The sequence below is a fragment of the Crotalus tigris genome, unplaced genomic scaffold, assembly GCF_016545835.1.
Source record: "Crotalus tigris isolate CLP2741 ecotype Arizona unplaced genomic scaffold, ASM1654583v1 scf7180000018184.2832721, whole genome shotgun sequence".
Taxonomy (NCBI): Eukaryota; Metazoa; Chordata; class Lepidosauria; order Squamata; family Viperidae; genus Crotalus; species Crotalus tigris.
In genome coordinates this window covers 1,133,594-1,158,465 of record NW_024096871.1, presented here as the reverse complement: position 1 = coordinate 1,158,465, position 24,872 = coordinate 1,133,594, and the positions used below count along the sequence as shown (strand labels likewise).

General features: G+C 36.2%; 1 protein-coding gene across 3 annotated transcripts in view; it reads left to right on the top strand.

The window, feature by feature from the left end:
• TBC1D5 (TBC1 domain family member 5) overlaps window positions 1-24,872 on the top strand; it is a 376,566-nt gene that overhangs the window by 215,801 nt on the left and 135,893 nt on the right. For all 3 annotated transcript variants that reach the window (XM_039348847.1, XM_039348846.1, XM_039348848.1), the window contains exons 5-8: window positions 6,604-6,712; window positions 11,860-11,949; window positions 12,045-12,116; window positions 23,944-24,011. In XM_039348847.1, the coding sequence (XP_039204781.1) occupies window positions 6,604-6,712; window positions 11,860-11,949; window positions 12,045-12,116; window positions 23,944-24,011 (339 nt within the window). The remainder of the gene's footprint in view (window positions 1-6,603; window positions 6,713-11,859; window positions 11,950-12,044; window positions 12,117-23,943; window positions 24,012-24,872) is intronic.

Genomic DNA, 24,872 nt, shown 5'->3' with positions numbered 1-24,872 from the left:
AAATTTCAGCAAATTCACCTATTTGTGAATACCATCAATTGCTCATTACTAAAGTGAATATAATTAAATTATTTATTAAAAGTCTGAAATACTGTGGGAATAAAAAAACATGGATATTTTGTTTCACCAACATTTCTTAATCCAAAACTTTAATCTAGAGTGCCAGTGTAACTGAAACTGACAATTAAATCATACCATGTTTCTGGGGTGTTGAATTGTTCTTGTTTAAATTGTAATCATCCTGGCACTTGATCATTTGAGAATTAAACTAATCCATAAGGTTTTTAGTGACCTAAAAAACAAGAACAGCTGCTGCAGAATCTCGGGAACATTGCTGGCCAAGTTAAGAGTCTGCAAAAGCTGTTTTTTTCAACATTACATTCTTGCTGCAAGTGGTAAACTTTTACTTTCAAGTATTAACCATCATGTTTATACTTTTCCTGTGTGTGCATGTAGGTGTGTGTTTTAAGATTTTTTTATTGTTTCGTGTGATAATGTTCAAGAAATGTTGGAATTATAGAGGCTTGTTAAATAACTCTCTTATATTGATTTTTGTGAATTAATTCAGTTATTGGCTGTGATAAAATTCCATTTAAAAGGTTTTGTAAAAAAAAACATATCTGAAAAAACTAATATGACCAGCTTTAATTGGTATGACAGTTGAGGCTTTGCTTGGAGCAAAAGGCCTTCATCATAGTAACTCATTATTTCTGAAGCAAACTACTGCCACTTCAAAGCCCTTGAAGTCTACAGTTATTGCAAAATATGTGGGTTATTTGTTAGAGTATGAGAACCATTATAATTGTGTAATACTGCTTTTATGAGTCCTTCTTTGCCTCCCAGTAGGTCATCTAGTATGTTTATAACCTGAAAAAAACTTAATGGGTTTGGCTTCTTTAAAAAGATGTGTCTAACTCTCCTTTGGTGAAGGAGTTTTTATGTTCTCTCTGTCTGGGATAATATATCTCTATCGCAGCACCTTCACTTTGGAATATCTTCGCCCCAAGTGCATAGTTAATATGTACCCCAATATTTTTTACATGAAAGACAACAAACTGGCTTCATAGCCAGTGAATATTTTAATTGTTGTACTGTTGAGCTGGTTCTTATTATACTTTTACTTGAACTGCATATAAATATAAATAAATACATTACACCAGAGATCCCTAACCTTTTGGGCACCAGGGACTGGCTCTGTGGAGTAAGGTTTTTCCACGGACCAGAGAGTGCGTGATTTTGTGTGCTGCCTGCATCCCACAGATGAGGCTTTGCTTGTTTGTGCGGCCCAGTTGCTGGCATGCTGTGGCCCAGTTCCGGTCCACGGATTGGGGGTTGGGGACCCCTGCATTACACAATTTCATCATACATCTCTAAACAAATGTTAAGTGCCAGGATTTTAAAAGTCTGAGCTATTCTGTCTCCCCAAAGTTCTATTCTTATAATTGTGTGATGGAACTTTATTTTTGTCTTAAATTTCTCTACAGAAAAATATAAAATTTAAATTAATAGAAAATCAGAAAGTCTTTGATACTTCATTATAATCATTTGTATTGAAAAAATGGAAGTGTTTGGTTTAAAAAAAATTGAGGTTTTTTAAAGTGGTTTCAAGTTTGTTGCAGAATAACTATTTTCTTATCTAATACTGTATCTAAATGTAAGTAAGTAGGTAGGTAGTGATCATAATACAATTTGCAGGGATAATTTAAGATTTAGATTCCCCTGGGATATTTTAGAGCTTGATCATGATTTTTACCAATATCAATAGCGGTATTCGATCACAAATAATGTGAGGCTAGTCATTACTTTGTCTATTATGTTAAAGAAGATTACAAAGAATTTAAAAGTACAACACCATGATCCATTTCTAAAATATTTTTCTTTGTACAGAAAGCAGACTATGTACAGTTCTTAATTGCCTTTTGGAGACTTGAGTTCCCTCATTACCTGTGATTTAAGCTAAAAATGAAGTAATTATAGATAACAGTGTTTATCTGGTTGATTTTGGCACCTGCAATTCTAATGCTGAAACTTTCCCTCTTTCTGGTGCTGGGCTTGAATATGCTTTATATATTTCTACTAAATTTCCTGTGAGTTTCATAGGCTATGATTTGCAAAGTTATTTGTCTAAAGGATGGAGCTTAATAAAACCAGTATTGAAGTGATTATTGGAGAAGAATTGGCTGATTTTTTTTTTCACTTCTTTGGCCCTGGTAGAAAAAAGTCTATATTGCTTTGAGAAGCAGTATTACAGAAAGCAAAAAGAATTATCAGAGTGGAGTAATAATGGTCCTATGAGGTAATTGGGCTTAATAGGCTGTTTCGTACACAAAAGGAGGGTTTGTAGCTTGTGTGCAATGACTGTTTCAATATACAGTAGACTCATAGACTGGAATTTTATTAGAGCTGCTTGGGAAGCCTGGGAGCACTACCATTAAATATGTCTCCCTTTCAAATACTTTATGTTGAATTCTCCTGGGGATAAGTCATGATTGGAGTAGATCTGGAGAACAGAATTCAATAGATGGATGAAAACAGTTCACTATAGTAGAGGCGATCATGAACATTTATCCATTGTTTCTTTTCTTTGTGTTCTTAATCTGCATAGGAATTAAGAAGAACAGTTATAATGCTTGAAAGTAGAGAAGAATTTTCTCAGTTGTCTCTATATTTTAGTAGTTACAAGAATAGGTAAAGATATGTCCCTTTTATTTGATGCACCTAAATGAGTACCTGAAAAACAGATGAACGAGCATTTAAAATTATTTTACCCAGAGAAAAGACTTTGATTTTGTTTTCTTCACTTTCTCAGATTGTATAAACATCCTCAAAAATGCACTTCCCTTATTTCTAATGTTGGGTTTAAATATTAAAACAAAAACAAAAAATATTCACTTGGCAAGTTGGGGAACAATATGGATTAGCACTCTGCCAACTCAAAATGTTAAAAAAATGTTTAGCCCTTTTGTTATACATATGTTGTATATAGTATGTTTAAATGTGTGTTATGTATGTGTAAACTGTGAGAGCAAGCAACTAAATTTCATTTTTAATGTGTGCCATTGTACCCACAGTAAAAAAAATGGCAAAGGTTATCTAATATAATCTTTACTACATAATTAACATTAACATTCCAATAGCAAAAAAAAAAAAAAACCCATCTCAAGACCACTACTGTTGATTGCCAGGTTCTCTCAATAATACTGTTCTCCATGTATATCTGTAAGATAGAGCCAATTCTGAAAAATATTGACAAGATAGAAAATAATGCATCAACTCAATAAATCTACATGGATTTTTTCAAGACCATTCAGAACTTACAGTTGGTACAGAGGACAGTGGTCCATTTATTAGCTGGTATTAATAACCAGGAATATATTATATCTTTGTTACAGTGTTTTATAGATTTATAGTATGTCGATGTATCTAAGTGGTCAGACAGAAACATGAGAAAAAAGGCCAATAGGTAACCAGGTCTTTAGGGATGAAGAGCTTTAATGGTGACAACATTTTAATTGCATACAGAAGCTCATTGGTAAGCTTTGCAGCTTAGAAAGCAGTGATATTACATGGCTGAAGCAAGAAGTGACTATAAATACCTGTCTGCATACTGATGAATGATATTATCCAGGTTCTCGTGCAGATATTGAATAAAAGTTGAATAAGTGGCGAGCCATATGGACCCTATTACTTTGGGTTGGGGTTGGATCTTTCTCATCCAACACCATCTAGAATTGCCATGGATGAAAGAAAAAGAATTATGTACACACATACACATCAACTCTAGAAGGTCAGTATATGATCAATATATACTGAGAAATGAAACAGAAAAACATTATCTCAGTCTCACCACTATCTGCAAATATGGTCAATATTGTCCCAGGCCCAGATCTGAAGGCTGATTGAAAAAAAAATCATATAAACCAGTTCTTCCATATCCACATCCTTTCATTCAAAAAGACTTGTTATGAAGATCTACACCACTGCCTTCTTCAAAGCAAATAACTCTGTCATACTTTTCATCCTCCTTTTCGTAAAATTTCGGTAGCATTGTCATGCATGCATGACAAAAAAAAACTTTAATGCCTTCTTTGCATTTATTGCTTTTATTTTTGTTTACTTGTTTTCTTTTGTACTGTATGTAGTTGCTAAGGAAAACAACACAAAACATAACAAAGCACTCACATTAATTCTTTTCCCATAACAAACAGTTTAGAAAATAAGAGTTTTCTCTCTGAACAATAACAGTAACAAAGCATACTGCATGCATAGTAGGTCGTCAGCTCTGATCCATGTGCTTAGCAACTGCTGCTTTGATTCAGTGCTTCATAGGTCCATATATACTTTACTTCCATCCACAAAGTTCCTGCCACTCAAAACACCACTTAAAATTGTGACTTTTCCAATGGCATGTTTGTTTTAATCTCAATAAAATTATGTGTGGTTATATTCCCAGCACCTTGACATTTGATGGAAATTTATTATTTAATGATTTTCAAAAGCAGTAGGATATCTATGTGCATATAGGATACTTAATAGACCATAGCAAGCTAAACTCAAAGGATACTTAACTAAGAAGAAAACTTATTAGAACAATTGTGTAACAGAGTAGCAAATATTTAACTAGACATTTCAACATAAATCAATGTAAAATGAATATCACACTCTAAATTAGCCCTAGAAAGAAATATGCTAAATAAGATGCAAGGCTTTACTGTTTCCGGAAAATTAACCATTAATTTCTTCAACATGAATTTAAAGAGCCTAACTTGATAGTTTTAGTATTAAAGTATAGTTATTAATGATTCCAACTAAGGATCCATTTATGTCTTGCAGTAATATAAAACTTAAGGTCACAATTTTAACATATAATTACCTTTGGGGTACTAAAATGAGGTATCCCAACATTTGGGTTAATTCAAAATGATTTTTACCAATCATGTAGATAAAATTTTAATCAAAATAAACAAACTAAAAACTCCAAGAAATTTAAAGCATTTGCTTGAAATCTTTTTGCAATGGGGGATAAAAATTAATGTATGAATGCCTCAGAAACTACAAAATTCTCATTTGGATGTTAGTTTTTTCTAGAGAATATTTTCTCAGTTCTTATATGGTGAGAAGCAGAAAGATGAAATGAATGAATATTCTTTGTAATTGGAAATTTACTTTTATGGTTTAAGTTCAAAATAGATATTTATTAACTTCATTAGTCAAAATAGATAAGAGCAATATAGAACAAACATATTTTTAAAAATGTACTACACAAATACGGTACCTTGATTGGTGATAACATGAGCATGTCCCTGTGATTTTCATGGGAAAAATATAAAAGTTCTTTGCTACCGTCTTCTGCATTTTTTTTATTTTCCCATCTAGCTTGCAGACATATATTTTGTTTGATCTCCCAAAAAAATATTAATCAGTTCTACCTAGCTCCTTTTTTTTTCATAACCCAAGATAAGCTAGGTGCTGCTTCCTTCCTGGGTGTAGGTAATATTCTGCTCCTTTTTTTTTCATAACCCAAGATAAGCTAGGTGCTGCTTCCTTCCTGGGTGTAGGTAATATTCTGCTATGATGTAATTTTATAACTCATCTTGCATCTTTTAAACACCAAGTATTCCTTCAGTTTTACTTACATATATACCTGATAATGTGTTTTTGTTTTGTTTTACTTATCTCATCTTCAACACCTTAATGAATAAAGAAAATCTTTAGACTATTTCATTTTAGCTTCTCAAGTGAGTGATAGCATTCTGTGAAAAATAAAGGAAATACAGTTTCATTCTTGTATTCAAATTCTCTATAAATGGTTTGAGACAATTAATTTCCAATTGTTTCCCAGCAGAGTAGATTTACTTGTATATTAATGAAGCACAGGTGTTAAGCCCCTGGTGTCTTTGTGCCTGGGAGGCATATTTAGGTTGTTTATCTAGCCAGCCGTAGGTACTGCAAGGTATTCAAGCTTGCTTTTAACAGTTTATTCAGTGAGGAGTTTTATTTCAGGTTTTTTTTTTAAAAAAAGCTAGCACCTGTTAAATTTTTAAAACTGTTCATGTAGAAAGAAGTAAAAGAGATTGCAAGCGTAAATATCGCTAAAAGTTAACTGAAGTCATCTTCTATCATTCTTAACTGCCCAGCTTGATAACATGAAGAAAAGAAGCTTCATTTAAGGAAATCTATCATGTGAAGAACTATCAGTCAATGCTATACTTCTCTGATCCATAATTTTGGAGTAAGGTGTCCTTTTAAATAGATACTGTTTTATCTATGGGTGAAACCCAAATGTGCTTGTATTAATATTCATTTTTCTTGTTTATTCACTGAGCTGCATTGCTAACGTTTTAGAGGAAATGGAATAGCCTCCATAGACATTATGAATTTCAGTTGCTGGCATAATTACAGTCATCTACATATTCATTAAATTCGAGGAAGAAATGTGTCCAAAAAGACAACCATGCGTTTAGAAATAGGACAGTGCTAAATATATACATTTAAAACTTCCTTTTCTTTTGTTTATCTCAAATTATGTTACACTGCTTCTCACTTAGCTAAGTCTTTAATAATAATTTTAAGAAGTTATTTTCTTATGTTTGTTCCACGTAGTAAAGAATGGGAAGAATTATTTGTAAACAACAATTACTTGGCAACCATACGGCTGAAGGGGATTAATGGGCAGCTGAGAAGCAGCAGGTTTCGTAGTGTTTGCTGGAAGGTAAGAAGAAAATACTTATTTACAGCTTGTACTTGTAATAAATCACCACATTATCTGATGCATTTGAAGATTGCTAGTGTAAAGAACTGTAGCATTTTCCAAGAAATTTCAGTCTGGTATTCTTATGAGCTGTTACCATGCACAAGACAGGAATTAATTTGAAATACTGTAGCTGAAAGTTTTGAAAGATGATGTCTGGTCAGATATATGGAATGATGACGGAATATTTGGTTTAACAAAATATTGAGTGATCACAAAAGTATACTTAAATGAAACATATCTGTTAGAATAGTGAAATATCCATGGTTGCTTCTGAAATATCTGGAGAAAAAAAAAGTAATGTTTGTGATCAACAAGAATCAGTAAAAATTTTTAGTCAAATATAATAGTAGTGGCTGTATTATAATATAACTAAAGATCTATCCTACTATATTACAAAACACAATAGTCCTGCCATACCACTATATACCATTCACTTAGACATTCAAAACATGTATATATTTCAAAATGGGCCAGAAGTGAATAGACTTTACATAGATAGAATTCCAACAAATTTTGGAATTGTGTTTAAGCAAAAATGGCAATAATAATGTAAAAAAATTATCAGTCTCATTCAAATTAATTACAGTAGATTTATTTTTAGCATAAACAGTCATGCAGTAGTGGCAAATATCTGTAGCTTGGATATAGGATGAGAGTGAAGGTTCATTCTCCAAGCTTGTGGGTTAGTTTCTGAACATTTCATTACCAGGCTAGGTAATATCTTCATCAGAGTTTAGGACAGGGGTAGGCAACCCAAAACACTCAAAGAGCCACTTGGACCCGTTTCCCACCAAAAACAAAACACTGGGAGCCGCAAAACCCTTTTGATATCTAAAATGAAGATAACACTGCATATATCCTTTTTTACCTTTATTATAGGTGTGTGTATGTGTGTGTGTGTATATGTGTATGTGTGTGTGTGTATATATATACACACACACACACACACACAGAGAGAGAGAGAGAGAGACACACACACATACACACATTAAAAATAAAAGTAAAAATATGACTCTTGGGAATATCCATACTATTAAAACAATGATCACCAAGAGAATGCTTTAAGAGAATAAAATTACATACACACACAGGTAAAAAAAGGATATATGCAGTGTTATCTTCATTTTAGATGTCAAAAGGGTCTCTCTCTCCCTCCCTCTCTATCTGCCCTTGGTCTGCCACTCCTCTTCCCCCACTCTCTCTCTCTCTCTCTCTCTCTCTCTTTCTTTCCCCCCCCCCCTCCTATCTGCTGCTCACCTGGCAAGCTTCAAGCTGTTGTCCAACAACCTCTGGGGTAGGCAACCTCGTCTCTTTTATGACTCATGGACTTCAACTCCCAGAATTCCTGAGTCAGCCTAGCTGGGCTAGCTAGCTCTCTCCTGCCCTTCCTGCTTCCTGCTTCCTCAGAGACGCAGCAAAGGGAGGAGCTCCGCCCAGAAAGCTTTTCAGCTCCTCGGAGAACACTGTGAGTGCACTCTCTTTTACACACACACACACACACACACACACACACACAGAGAGAGAGAGAGAGAGAGAGAGAGAGAGAGAGAGAGAGAGAGAGAGAGAGAGAGAAGCAGGGAAATGCAATTGCCTCTCTCTGTCTCTGTCTCTCTCTGCAAAGGCAGAGAAGGCTGGGAGCCACAAGGGGAGGCTCAAAGAGCCGCATGCGGCTCCGGAGCCGCAGGTTGCCGACCTGTGGTTTAGGAGGTGTCAGTGTTCTTTTTTTATATAAGAGCTTCACTGTGGGTGTGTCAAGTGAGCATCTTGTGATGGGTCAGTTGTGACTCATCAGTGAGAATCTTGTGACAAGTCTTGCGATGGGGAGGTTACATCAGGTCAGGATTATTGGGAGGTCATATAAGAAGTCATATATGTTAAAAAGGTAAAAAGATAAATATTTTGGGTCAGTAGAGCATAGATCAGCTGATTATTTTAACAGACTGAAAAGAAATATGTAGAGATTAGAAGAGGTTATATTTTTTTCTCCATTAAATAATGAAAGAAAATGCCTTATGGAAATAGCAAGATGTGTTAAGAAAATTAAAAGCTGGCTTAAAGTTTATGCTTATCTTGAGATGTTTATAGTATGTTTTATAATACTTAAATTACAAGTTCAGAATTACAAATTCAGAATTAGCAACTCCTATGATACCATTATGAAACAAACAGTCATTATGAGATACTAAAGCTGAAATAGAAAAATCAAAGTTGTCTGTATTACACATGGAAACCTGTTTTGTATTCAAGCAGTGGAGACGATCAGTAGTGAAGGATTCTTGAATCAATATCCAGAAGGCCACTGGTTGCCATTACTGGATGCAAATATTTCTTTCCCGAGTCTATAAATTTTCCAGGAAAACAAAGCAACCTTGTTGGTCAAGAGAAGAGAGAATGAAAATTCTGGTACTAAGCAGAGCGTAGGAGAGGGAAGAACTCTGAAGAACAGGGTTGGGTACCAATCCACAAATATAATTGTTGCTCAAACACAAAGAAGAAATGTCTGTGCCTAATTTAAAGCAAGGGTGGATATATTTTTCAGGTTAGTTAGCATAGACCCATAAAATAATAAGTTTGGAAGGGATTCTTGGAGATTTTTTAGCCAACTCCTGCTCAAAATTGGATCTAAGCAATATATTTTACTTGCAATATGGGGCCACATTTTCAGGAATAGTGATTGCTATTGGGATAAAAAAAAGTAATAGTTGTTATAAATTTACATTTAATTCAAAGTAAATATAATGAATATAATGGTCCAGTATTTAGTTTTTTTTGTCAGTTTGGTATAGTGGTCAAGATGCCAGCCTAGAAACTAGGAGAGTGTGAGTTCTGGGTCTAACTTAGGCATAAAAGCTAGTCATTGTCTCTCTATCCAGCATGTCAGGTGCAAAGAACCAAGACCATTCATTGAGTTTAAGCACAGGGTATTTTTTATTGCTATCTATACACAAAAATCTAGGTAACTAACAAAACCAAATTGGCTCTAGATAAGGATCAACAGAATTCAAGGGGGACTTATTCTTCAAAACCAAGAATACTAGGTCCCAAGTTTGTACTAATGATAAACTAGAAGTGTGAAAACAGAGTAACCCTATCACCATTAGAAATGAAATAATAAGAGTTTCAAGAATTTAAAAAATAGAAAACAGTTCCTTCTTATTTTAAAAAGAACTGTAAGATGCTAAGTACTATGATCCATTATAGCAAGAATCAGTATTCCATTAGATTGCTGAATTTTGAAATAAAAATTAAAATGGCTAAAATGTAACAAATTTGTTCAAACTTTAAAAAAATTTCTATTCTCACATGAGACCTCTTAAAAATTTTATATTGTATTATTGTATCGCGTCACATCACATCACATCAATCACATCACATCACATCATATTATATTATATTATATTATATTATATTATATTATATTATATTATATTATATTATTATATTTTACTGTGTTTCCCCGGAAGTAAGACCTGGTCTTATATTATTTTTGCCTCCAAAAGATCCTACTTTAGGGTGGTGCCTTATATTTTCCATGACACTTGCCTCGCCTCGCCGCAGCAGCATCAATAAGCTGCTGGTCCAATTCTGCAGCCGCTTGCAGGAGATCACATGGCACATCATGCTGCTGTTGCCAAAATGAGGCGAGGCAGGTGGGTAAGAGGTGGAACTGCCCCATGTGCCCTGCATCCGCTTCCTTCAGGGCCCTCCCCAGCTAAGCCATTCCTTGCTCCCTTTCACTCCCCTCCTGAGTCGGACTGCCATGCTGCCATACGGAGGATTGGCGAGGTAGACTTAGTCCCCTTCTGCCATTTTGGAGCCAGGGGGAGTGATGGCGAAAGGCTCCGCTGCCTCTGTGTGACACTGGAGGGGCTTTCTTCATGCTTCACCCCCACAGATCACCTGCCTGGCGGCAGCCGCTGCCTCCTCCACCAATTCCACGGCTTATGCCGTGACTGCCGCCTCCCTCCACCAGCCCTCCGTCGCCATCAGCAGGAGGGGAACAGTTCTGCACAGCAATGCAAAGTAGAGCACAGAAATGCAGAGCACTTGTTTGCTGTCCTATATCGCCCTGCATCTCCCTTCTCTGTTCTCGAAATGGCATCCCTGTTTCCTGCCGCTTCTCCTGGTGCTGCTATTGAGCTTGGTGCACTGTTGCCAAATTCCTCCCTCTTCCCAGAAGCAAAAAAATTCTTCACTAACCTGCTTTCCAGTTCTGGCACGTATCTTTCCTGCTGCAGGGAAATGGAGTTCGCGAGACTAAAAAAAGTTCGGTCAAACCTTCAGTCAGAAAAAAAAAAAGATCTTACAAAGTTGAAAGGTCTGACTGAACTTGTTTTAGTCTCATGAACTGGTTGGGAGGAGCCCTGAAGGAAGCAGGTGCAGGATGCATAGGGTAGCTCCACCCCTTCCACACCTGCCTCACCTCATTGTGGTGGCAATAGCGCAATGTACCACATGGCCTCCTGCCCCATTGCAGCAGCCAGGTGGGATGGATTGGGTGGAGTCCTAATTAGGACTTATATTAGGCCCACCCCCACAAATCAGGGTGGGGGTTTATTTTTGGGAAAACACGGTATATTACATTACATTATTTCAGTTTAGTTATATTATAAATCAGTTGTTTTATTTAATTTATATATTTTGGAATCCATAACTGCATGGAAGTACAAAGTGATTATATTTGCTTCAAAAAGGTAAGGGCCCTATTTTAAGGAGCCTGAAAACTTTAAACTTTTAAGTTCTACATTTAGAATTACCACTTGGATTGTAAAAGAAAAGGAACAATATGTGATAAGACTAGTTACATATTTTGTATGCTTTTACTATCAGATAAACATGTTGAAGTGGCTTATTTTCAATTTTGTTATTAGTTAATTGATTTCCTCATTAATCACAAAAATGATTGACATAAAATAATGTGTTGAGGCATTATAAGCAATTTATTTTAGTGATATATGAAAAAATATTTGACAAATAGAATTCAAATGACTTTGCATCCATTGTAAATAAATTTCTTTCACATTTCTAGAGAATTTCTTTTAGAAAATACGCTATATTAAAAATGATGCTTATTTTTCTGACCCATGTTTTGTTTGACTTTACAGCTATTTCTGAATATTCTACCTTCTGATAGAAATCATTGGATTACAAAAACAATAAAATTAAGAGCATTATACAATAATGTAAAAGAAATTGTAAGTAGGGTTTAACGGTAATTTATTTATTTTTTAATTCATATTTTCATTATGCTTTAAATACAGCTACAGTAATGCCTTTTTCCTATCTACAGCATATTACAAACCCTCGGAAAGCTGGTCAGCAAGACGTAATGATCAACAATCCACTCTCACAGGATGAAGGGGTAACTAGGTTGCATTTATATTTTTGACTACATAAATTTTTTTATTTAAAATGTGATTTAAAAGATTATTTATATATAAACATTTAAGCTAGTGAGTAGCATGTTTCTCTGGACATATTGCAAGTCTATTAAAAAGTAATAAAACACTAAGAACTATTTTTGTTGGATTATGTGCCATCAACAAACCCCTGCTCCCCGCACCCCAAAGACTTGTATTACTTTATATAGTGGTGAATGTTTCTAGAATGGATAGTCAAGAATCCCGAGAAGTTATGTCAAGAGAATATAAGCCCAGCAAGGTTATCAAAGGAATAAAGGCTGCATTTAGAATGAGTGATGAGTGCCATCACTCATTGTAAGTTTTGAATGAGTGATAATTATGACTGGTCCTTATACTTATGATCAGCATCCCTTTAGTCATATGCACTCATTGCCCAGCTCACAGTTACAACCTTGCAGTATCCAATGGGGTCACATGATTGTCATTTTCAACTTTCACTGCCAGCTTCTGACAAGCAAAAGTCAGTGGGAAAGTTTGGAAAGAGGTCACAATGGGGATCTCATGATGTTGTGCTTAATAATATTTTGCATTTCACTTAACAGAAATTCTGGAACTGAAATTGTGAAGTGACACAGTCATGTTACATCACTGTTTACAATCATGTTTTTAGCAACAGAAATTCCTTGTCCCGATTACCATTATTAGGGCAATGACTGCCTGTGTTACATTTGATAATGTCCACATATATACACATTGATCTTGTTGTTTGAGTTGAGTATCATTCAGACCCCAAAACCAAAAATTACATATAATAATTTATTAGTTTTATTAATTTATAACAAACAAGTGAAAATACAAAAGCAAATAGTAGGGGACAACAGTAGAAAAAGGGAAAACAAAAAAGGTGTGAAGAAGAGGAGGGAAAGAAACAAAAGGCATTGACTTCCAACTCTGTTGCAGTAAAATCAGACATTAAAATCAAATCTCAACTTTTTACATTTCTATAGTATGCGCTAACCATTTCTGTATCGGCAAATCAGTCTAATCGGTAAAACCCAAAATCATAATATCATTTTTTTCCACCTCAAGCACAAAGTCCTGAAGCGGTTTCCAAGTAGAAACAAAAGTACTTACAGTCTTTTCTTTTATGAGCACAGTCAATTTGGCCATCTCTGCTAATTCCATCAGATTTGGTAAACATTTGTCCGTGGTATGAATCGAGCCATCCTTCCACTTTTGTTTATAGAGCAATCTTGCTGTCATCACCATATATAAAATAAGAGTTCCATTTTTTTTCCAGTTCTCTTTCCATTAGACCCAGAAGGAAAGTTTCTGGTTTAATCTTTATGTTCACTTTAAGAATTTTCTGCATTAATATATGAATCCTACTCCAATATTTCTTTGCCTTATCACATGTATATAATGATTGTTTCCACACGTATAGTCAGAATCTTGCCAAATGAAAGCACTCTACTATCTACATCTATCTTATACTCTAAGAACTATAAAGAAGACTCTGTTTTCATCCTCTTTCATACAAAATATGTGGATTGAATTGTTTCTTATTCTTTTAGAATACACCCCTCCCTGGGAATTTATCTTACTACATTCCATCACAGAAATCCTCCTCCTTCATTTCAGTCTCTTAGGCCATATTATCCAACTATATTTTCTTCCTTAATTTTTCCAATTTTGGCATTCCAGATTACAGGCATAAGTGCATATTGTGATTGCTGTGCTGTTAATTTCAAATAGAATTTGATCATAAAATTCATCAACCTCTCTTCTTCTGTATCTATGATTGAAGCATAAGCTTGGATAATTGCTATATTAATTATGTCAACCATATTGACATCCTGATTGTCCAAGAAGTTTAATTGATAGTATTTGGTCATGGTTAGTCATGATTGCATTGTAGCCAAGTACTGTTCTTGTAATATATTTCCTAACTATGAAAGCAATACCATCCCTTCTTTGTTTTTAATGTTTTTGTTCCAGGCAAGTTTAATTTGTTGTTCTCAATTTGCAGTTTGATTTATTTCATCTTGCATTATATTGAGCTTTCCCATATTAAGGCTTCTTATGTTCCATATACTGGTTATCCTGATTAATGTCCACTCTCTCAGCAACCATTCAAATTTATAACAATGTTGAATGATAGGTCCTTAAAGTCGCAATCATTGTAGTCCCTGCAGTCATGTGATTGTGATTCCAGCACTTGGCAACTACCTCCCAATTATGTCCTGGAATCCTGCAAGGTCACAATTTGCAATTTTTGTTGTCAGCTACCAAAAAGCAATAGGAAAGCTAGCAGGAAGTCACAAATGGTGATCACATAACTTTGGGATCCTATGACTATATGGGATTCATCTAAAATCAGCAACAGAGATTGCTATTATAAGTCCACATGACATTGCACATGTCAGTTGGCAACTGAGTTCCCCATTCCAATTACCTTTTGGTAAGCAAGAATTATCTGTACCCATTGTAATTCTATCTTTACAGTTTTGCATTTTTCTTCATGGCAGTTTCTGTGAACATAGCTGCATTTTGTTATATTGTTTATAAGACCAGGCACACTTTGATTACTTTGATGATCAGTTTGTAAGCTATACTGTCAAATTATATAGCAACATTTATTTCCAGTCCCGGTTCTTCCTCAATAATTTGTTGATTGCCTTCTAACCTCGGGTTTAGCATCTGGCACTGTATCATTAGTAACTTATATTGTCCATCCATGTAATTTTCTCAAAAAATACAAGAATACTTTACCACTGCCTCCAGCACTTTCCTATACTGTTGTTGCCCAATAAAGATACCTTGAGTGATCCTGCTGGGCTATATACACTTGCCATCAAGTTATTCTTATCCGAGGAACAAACCTTCTACCACAGTGAGGCAACATATCAGGACTTTGAAATACAAAGAACTATACAATATATTGGATAGTACACGATCCAATAATTATGTTGAAAGTATAATTCCAGTAGGTAAAGTTATTGCAAATCCTCCATATTTAGTATTAAAAAAATTTGGCTTTGAGATTAAATGTTCCCTCAAAAGCAATAAAAAATACCTGAGAGAAATCAAATAAATATGCCATTATGCAAGAGTGGCAAAATTACTTTGTTGTAATTTTCCATTTTTCAGTACATTACAGAGATATACTTGGGATCAATAGTATTTCAGATTGTAAATGGTGTAATTGTAAATTAAAGAAAAAATGTTTATAATATATTAATATATTTTTTTGAAGAATCTTTGTAGTTTTTCAGCTACTGTTTTGCCTAGATTTGGGGATGCTGAGCACTTTACCTGTTTTCTTTATATATGACAATATTTAAAGCTTATAAAATCTGGAACCACCTTTCAGCTCTGTTTGGGTGCCATATATTGCACTGTGAAAAACTTCCCTGAATCTCACTGATTCTCATTAGTTGTAATATTTTCATACCGTAGTGTTTCCAAAAATAGAATTAATAGAAATTGTTCAGGATGAATTCTGCAATTATATATTTTTTTTAAAAAAAAATGCTGTCTTGACAATGATGTGCATTTAAAAAAAGCAGTTGTCTAAAAGAATTTTGTAAAATATAGAATAACATTATTCCTTGTAATACTGGTAAAATAAGTAAATAATTTGGTTTTTTATAAAAATAGGCAAGATATTTATAATTCCTCATATCTACAATTATATCTTTGGTTCTCAAAAGAAATTAAAAGAGCGTTTTATATCAACAGTTAAATGTCTATAGTTTAGATACTTGAACAAATAGTAGAATTATGGAATTATTTTGCCTACTAGCATCCTATACACATACTATTCCAGATTTTCAATTATTAGAGCAGTAGAGCTATCCCTAAGTATAGGAAAGTTTTTCACTACTTTTTAAGAGGAAGACGGAGTATCACAATTTAAATCTCGTCATAGTTAACAAACATCTGCATAGAAGTGTTTTTTTTACTATTTTTACTATTTTTTTACTATTATATGTTTTCAAAAACTTACAGCTTTATATTCTTTCATACTGAAAATATTGCATCCAGTGTTTTCTAATTGTTCAATTTGTAGTGTCACGTTGACCATATAGTGACTAAGACTGGAAGTATTTTGAATTTTAGTGTGGCAGATAAACGTATTTTTCCCCTCTAGGAAAAGAATCTATTTTCTCTTTGAAAATTTATTCTTAAATGAAGATATTGTAGATTCACACATTTAACAAGAATTTAAATATTTTCAAAACTTTCAAACTTTATATAAGAATAGGACTTTTAGGACTTCCTCTATGCCACAGGTCGGCAACCTGCGACTCCGGAGCCTCATGTGGCTCTTTGAGTCTTCCCCTGTGGCTCCCAGTCTCCTCTGCCATTTGCAGACAGAGACAGAGAGAGGCACTTGCGCTTTCCTGCGTCTCTGTTTCTCTCTGTCTCTGTGTTTGTGTGTGTGTGTGTGTGTGTGTGTGTGTGTGTGTGTGTGTGTGTAAAAGAATGCACTCAGAGTGTTCTCCGAGGAGCTGAAAAGCTTACTGGGCAGAGCTCCTCCCTTTGTTGCATCTCTGCAGGAAGCAGAAAAGGCAGGAGAGAGCTAGCTAGCCCAGCTATGCTGACTCAGGAATTCTAGGAATTGAAGTCCAAGAGTCATAAAAGAGCCGAGGTTGCCTACCTCTGAGCTTATTGGAGAATAGCTTGCCAGGTGAGCAGAAGAGCTTGTTGAAGCCAGCTTGCCAGGTGAGCAGAAGATCAGAGAGAGGGAGGGAGGAGAAAGAGAGGGGGGAGGAGAGAGGGGGGGAAGAGGACTGGCAGACCAAGGGCAGAAAGAAAGAGAGGAAGAAAGAGGGAGGGAGAGAGAAACAGAGAGAGAGAGACTCTTTTGATATCTAAAATGAAGATAACACTGCATACATCCTTTTTTACCTTTATGAGATAGATAGATAGATAGATAGATAGATAGATAGATAGATAGATAGATAGATAGATAGATAGGTGTGTGTGAGTGTGTGTGTGTGTGTATGTGTGTGTGTGTGTGTATATATATATATATATAATTAAGAATATTAAAAACAAAAAAGTGATTCCTGGGTAGACTCATATTAAACAATAAAATATACGAACACCAGGAAGTTATAAAACTATAAAAAGTTTTAATAAAATCAGAATAAAACCAAGCTTTCGCTGGCGTCTGCCAGTATCATCAGGGTAGTCTCCAGTTGATGGGAGAAGCTATTTATAAGTGTGGTGTTCTTTGCGCCCAGCTCCTTGACCTCGTCATGGGTCCCAGCCAATCCACCTGCGTTTTGATCGTAGTTTCTGTGTTGCAAGCTGTAATTTCCTCACTTTCCTTACTTGTGCTGGTACCGCAGCTCTTCCTCCCTTCTTTGCATAACTGTAAGTCGGGGGGACTCCTTAATTCCACGTAATGTCTGCACTGTCTGTGTTTATGTTGTTTATTCACCTCATCCTCCTTCTTGGTACTCCCTATTTCTCTTCTCCCCCTGTTTCTCTGTTTACGATCCTCTTTCAAAACTATATCCTCATTGTTTGTCTCTGTAGCCCAAGATTCCATTGTGTTTACATCATCCTGTTTCCCGATCCTTCGTATCACTTTATTAACTCCCCTTTCTATTTTTTCTTCCATGGGGGTGATTTTAACACCCTCTCCAGAATTCATGGCACCCACAAATTGATTGCTGACCCCTCTTTCCGAGGGAGCTGTCCATTCACTGTTGTTTGTGTATTCGCTCATTACTTGGGGGTATGCAATCTTCCTTAAAAGGAGAGGGGCGGAATCCTTACGGTCGTGACTTGCATCTCCTTGTGCATTCCTATGGGGAGTCGTTCCTCTCAAATGTCTGTAGGAGCGTGTGGAAGCTCTAAGATTATAGCGAACAGGCTTCTCATCTCCCCGTTGTTCTCCTGCGTTCCCAAGGCAATAACAGCTCAATCGGGAAATGTCATTAGTGAAGTTAGTTGCAGGATCGCCGGTGGAATTACATGTGGCATTCCAATCCTTCGAATCATGATTGTTTAATAACCCGAAGTCTATACTAGATCGCTTTTTTGTCAAACTCCTCGCTGTTCCCGGGGAGACCCTCAATTCATCGGCACTTGGCTCTTGGTTGTCAATCCACTCCTGTGTCCATGGGGGAGGGGCATATGTTTCAGCAGGTGGGGAGTTACTCTGCTGCTGATTATTCCCTGTCTGGGTATTTCCAAGGCTCGTCTCCTCCGTCAACCCTCTTTGCCGAAGGCACGTAATGTTACATTGTTTTTCTCCGGAGGGACGGTCGTGCATTGCCCACGCTCTTAATGTTACATGCGCTGGGCATAGGTCCACATGTCTGTTGATGGATTCTTCATTGGAGAGCCACGCCTCTTTAAGGAGCCGGCCCCCCTTCGTGCTGTCACTGGCCATCACCTGCACGTTGCTAAAATCAAACCTATGCCCAGATGCGCCCCGATTTGGGAATGCTGGTCGCCTCTCCTTACCGCCAACTTATGCTTTTAATAAAACTTCTGGTTTTATTAAAACTTTTTATAGTTTTATAACTTCTTGGTGTTTGTATATTTTATTGTTTAATATATATATATATATATATATATATATATATATATATATATATATATATAAAACAATAAAATATATGAACACCAGGAAGTTATAAAACAATAAAAAGTTTTAATAAAACCAGAATAAAACCAAGCTTTCGCTGGCATCTGCCAGCATCATCAGGGTAGTCTCCAGTCAATGGGAGAAGCTATTTATAAGTGTGGCGTTCTTTGTGCCCGGCTTCTTGAGACTATCCTGATGATGCTGGCAGATGCCAGCGAAAGCTTGGTTTTATTCTGGTTTTATTAAAACTTTTTATAGTTTTATAACTTCCTGGTGTTCGTATATTTTATTGTTTAATATGAGTCTACCCAGGAATCATTGTTTTGTTTTTAATATTCTTAATATATATATATATATATATATATATATATATATATATATATATATATATATATATATTCAAAAGATAAAGATGAGCACCAGGAGATAAAACAATTAAATGTTTAATAAATAGATAACCTAACTTGCAATGGCTGTATTGCTGCCATCATCGTCAGGGTGTTAAAAGCCAGAGGGTGGGGGAGCTCGTTTATAAGCACAAACGCGCCTGCACACGGCTCATAGACCTCGTTATGGGGCCCGGTCGATTGATCCTCCCATCACTCATGTCAGATGTATTTCTGAGTTCTAAGTTCCTGCAGCTGATTACTTCTCTGTTGCGCACGGTTCCTAAGCTGGGAGGCGAGCATTCCATGTTACTTTGCACCAGAGTGACCTGTGTAACTGCAGACCGATCCTGCGATGAAATCCCAGATCCAGCTATCTCCCTCCCCGTGTCCGACGTATCACTCTCCGGGGGCATGCTACCCCATTCGTGCTCCCATCTTCCCCTATAGCCCCCAACTCACCGCCCTTCCGTGCATGGAATGCACAGCAGTTCATTACGATCTTCGTTCCTGTCAGTTTGGCGTCTGAGTCAACTCTCCCCTCGGAGGAAATTCCAACTGCGGTCTTCGCGCGTGCGCCCTCACGCGTCCACCGTGCTACTTGGGAACACGTGATGGGACCCTTAATGGGACGGTTGCAGTCATCATCCACTCCAGGGGTTCCCATCTTCAAACAGGCATCCAGGCCAGGTACAGTAAGCAGATCATCCAAAACGCAAGCACCAAAGTCGCCGTGAGGAGAGCTGTCTTGTTTCACCTCAAGAATGGGGGGGAGGAGTTGAATCGGACGCCAAACTGACAGGAACGAAGATCGTAACGAACTGCTGTGCATTCCATGAACGGAAGGGTGGTGGGTTGGGAGTTATAGGAGAAGATGGGAGCACGGTTGGGGTAGCATGCCCCCGGAAAGTGCTACATCGGACACGGGGGAGGGAGATAGCCGGATCCGGGATTTCATCGCAGGATCGGTCTGCAGTTACACAGGTCACTCTGGTGCAAAGTAACATGGAATGCTCGCCTCTCAGCTTAGGAACCGCGCGCAACAGAGAAGTAATCAGCTGCAGGAACTTAGAACTCAGAAATACATCTGCCATGAGTGATGGGAGGATCAACCGACCAGGCCCCATAATGAGGTCTATGAGCCATGTGCATGCACGTTTGTGCTTATAAACGAGCTCCCCCACCCTCTGGCTTTTAACACCCTGATGATGATGGCAGCAATACAGCCATCGAAAGCTAGGTTATCTATTTATTAAACATTTAATTGTTTTATCTCCTGGTGCTCATCTTTTGAATATGTATACACCCAGGAGACTACGTTCCTCAATTTTTAGGTTAATTATATATATATATATATATAGGTCTTTGGTTATTCGGGTTTTCTCCCGCGTCGTATTGGAAGTGTCTTGGTGACGTTTCGACGGTGACGTTTCGACGTAGTCTTATTCATCATCTTCAGGCTGGTGTTTTCTGCTTCGTGCTTCTAGGAGCAATTTTCCAATTTGACGCAGGAGAAAACCCGAATAACCAAAGACCTACATACAAACACCCGCGAAAACCTCAGAAAAGATAGATAGATAGATAGATAGATAGATAGATAGATAGATAGATAGATAGATAGATAGATAGATAGATAGATACATACATACATACATACATACATACATACATACATACATACATACATACATACGTAGTAAAGTTGGAAGGGATCTTGGAGGTCATCTAGTCCAACCCCCTGCTCAGGCAGGAAACCCTACACCATTTTGGACAAATGGCTGTCCAGTCTCTTCTTAAAAACTTCCAGTATTGGAGCATTTACTGCTTCTGGAGGCAGGCTGTTCCACTGATTAATTGTTCTCACTGTCAGGAAGTTCTCCTTAGTTCTAGGTTGCTTCTCTCCTTGATTAGTTTCCACCCGTTGCTTCTTGTCCTGCCTTCAGGTGCTTTGGAAAATAGCTTGATTCCCTCTTCTTTATGGCAGCCCCTGATATATTGGAATACTGCTATCATGTCCCCCCTTGTCCTTCTCTTTGCTAAACTAGACATACCCAATTCATATACGGTAAAAAAGGATATATGCAGTGTTATCTTCCTTTTAGATGTCAAAAGGGTTTTGCGGCTCCCAGTGTTTTGTTTTTGGTGGGAAACGGGTCCAAGTGGCTCTTTGAGTGTTTTGGGTTGCCTACCCCTGCTCTATGCATATAAGGACTAAGAAGAAAAAACATATAAAGCTGTAATATATTCAGTGTTCTAAACTTGTGAAAATTACCCAGCTCAATTTTGAAATATTTTTAGCTGAAATTATTTGTAACTTTAGCTATTAACATTAGAATTTGTTATGGCTATTTAGAGGGAATTGTTCAGTGATAGATATCCACTTATAGCAGGTGCAACTCGTTTTTTAAAATATTCTTTTAGAAATTGGAATATAATTATTGTTATAGTTCATTATTGATGCTGTATCTCCATCTTCTCAGAATCAAAATAACTGAACCAATTTCTTCCCATTTATTTCCATCAGGCCATCCATCCATCCACTCATTATTATTATTATATCACTATTAAATGTCATCTTTAGCTAGCATAAATAAAAGTGGTATGTGGGCTATATATAAAGTTTTCATTTTTAGAATAGTGGAGTTCTTTATGATCATGCTCTTCAAATTTTCCTTGAAGTCTACTATTGAAGTAATCAAATGCCCTTGATGTGCCAGCCCTTAAAGAGAAAACAGGGATGAAGATTCTCTGCTCTGTATTCATTTTTTACTGATAGAGCCTTGATGAGCAAGAGATCAGAGCAAGGACTTTGTTTCATTCTCTCAGAGTTGCCACCTGTTCTTATTCATTTAAAATAAATTTAGTCATCAGCTTTTTTATTTAAACATTTCGGCAGGTTTTTTTTTTAAAAAAAAACCTGAATATACTATGATTAATTATTCTAGTGAATATGAAGTGTAATCAATAATGCTGGTATGTTGCCTGTTGAATAGTGTTTCATATTAGAGAGATGGAGATAGAGATTGATTGCCTTTATAGCAATTTATTACTATAAAAATGGCATGTAACCAGAAACATTTGATAACTTTTTAACCTTTTTGTTGTTTTTCAAACCATTTGCTTAATTTTAGAACCTAACACCACTACTGAGCAAGTTTTCATTCTTACCAATGAAATATATTTTGTCTTTTTAAATAACAACTATAGTCAATGAATAAAAATAATAATATTAAACAGTTTTCCTGTTACTGAATGAGAGTAAGGAAAGACAAACAGAAAACCGTACAAACTTTATAAAATTATGTTCAAGCCTTTGCTATAATTCTTTTTAGGCGTTATTAAGGCTATTATATTTGCCACATAAGAGATTATAATAAGATTACAACAAGCCTTCAATTTCTTGTTGTGATGTAGATCCAGTTGGAGATTGTAGTACAGTATGATTTTCTGCATTGAAGAACATGAACCATATTTATACGGTGATGTCATCTGTGAATCTGATCAGTTAAGAGTCACAGTGTTTTAGAGAAAATTTAATTTTTGCTCACTTTGATGTAAGTGAGAGAGAGGGAAGGAAGGAAGGGTGTTATGATAAAAGCTTAGGAAAACCAAAATCTGAAATATTAAAATAAAAAAAATTATAGCTAAAATTACAGATAAATTTTCCTGAACAAAACAGTCATGCTGTTTTATTCCAGGACAAAACAATTGTGCAATAGTATCAGCAGCTGGAAGAAAGGATTAGATAAAAGGCACATATATATCTACATAAATATATAGATATACATATATGGATGCAGTATGTATGCGCATATATACATGCACGTACACTATATGTGCAGACATACTTTAAAATTGTAATAATAGCAGGCAGTTTATTAGCTAAAATCCCAAAGGTTATTCTTTGGAGATAATTCATTCTTTCTAGCAAACAGTAGGGGGATATTTGCAATTTTTGCAAATCATATAATTCAGGGTTGTAATGTTTGATTTTCAGAAAAACATTGTAAGCATTATGACAGACATAGTTGTGGCTCTGATTGAAGAAGATGTTTTATCTGGGTTTTAATCAGTGCTTTTTTTGAAAAAAAAAAAAAGTACTAGAACTCACACATGTCATACAACTCACCTTGCCTACCCTGCAAGGTGCCATCCAAAAAAGGTGCCAGAACTCTGTTCTGGGCGTTCTATGACAAAAAAAGCCCTGGTTTTAATAGACGGGGTCTAAATAGAAAAAATGATTTCTATGTGCAAAATAGGATGACTTATTCCAGTGATGGCAAATCTTTTAGAGACCAAGTGCCCAAAAACTGGCCACGCCCCTGCTCCACCCCCATCCCCTGCCCCGCTGCTCACAGGGCCACTCTCCACCTCTAGGGCCCGCCACAGATCGCCAGACAGCCCAGCAGCGCTATGGCGATCACACCCTCTGCCCACATCCTGCAGCATCAACTGTGCACGATTGGGTGTGAGGACAGAATCTTGTCTACGCTGCCTGGCTGCCATATCCTTGGCTGTGCTGCTCCGTGTGAGCCACGCTCAGGGGCGACTCTCCTTCAGGGGGGCTGCTGGAGAGAAGGAGGTCATGGGGGGAGGCGAGGCTGGGGTAATGGCACATGTGCCCACAGAGAGGGCTCTGAGTGCCGCCTCTGGCACCCGTGCCATATGTTCGCCACCACTGGCCTATTCTATTGATTATCAAGTTATTTTTGACTTTTAGCAACTACATAGATATTGTATGCCCTACCATTTCATATCTGGAGGATTTCTATCCCTGATGTAGTCTATCATCATTGATCATCTTTCAAATAATAATTTATCCTTTTGCAGAGTCTTTGGAACAGATTTTTTCAGGACAAAGAACTTCGAGGAATGATTGAACAAGATGTAAAACGAACGTAAGCATCATTATTAAATATTTTATAATTTACATTTACATTTTGTATCTTTGGAATACATTTCCCAGTTTAGGCCTATGTAGATGTAGATAGCTATCACTACCAGTCAGCACTTATATGGGTTTGAAGAAAAGTTGGCCTACTGGTCATATTGTAGCACTAAACCTTATATGCTTTTCCTTCTGTGCCTGAAATAATAGCAGCTACTTCCTCTTAATTTAAATATATGATTTCAGTAAAACAAAAAAGGTCAATTTCATACAATCTTTTTTGATTCATGGAATAATTAGGGATTTTTAAACATGTACTTCTGAAAAACAGTAGATATCATCAGCAACCTGGCTTGTCCTAAAAGGACTTCCATGAAGAATGAGGGGTATAACCAGTTATAAGATGTCAATTACCCACTATATAAATTAGTGATGTTTTGTTAAATCCTCTACAGTCTTCTATTTTTTCTTTACTACCCTGGTTTACCATAGCTTTTTTTCTGTCAGATATTTTTATTTTATATGAGTTTATTACAGTTTATTATAGAAGTTGACATTTTATGCAACATAGCCACTAGCTGTCTTTTGCAAACATAAAGAATATTAAAATCATATGAGGCAGAGATGCTGGGAGAGATCCACAGATGCATTGTTGCTCAGAGCACCAGATTGCCTATCCTGCATAGCCAAACATTTTTTATTTTCTAATTTGCCTTTTCACGTAATTGGAATTATTATAAATCAGTACTATATGTTACATTAAAATATAATTATATGTATTTTAAAAGAGTTTCTGTGAGAAATAAAAAAGAATGAGAGGAACTCACAGATCTTGTGATTAAATTATGTTTATAATACAAGATTGAACAGA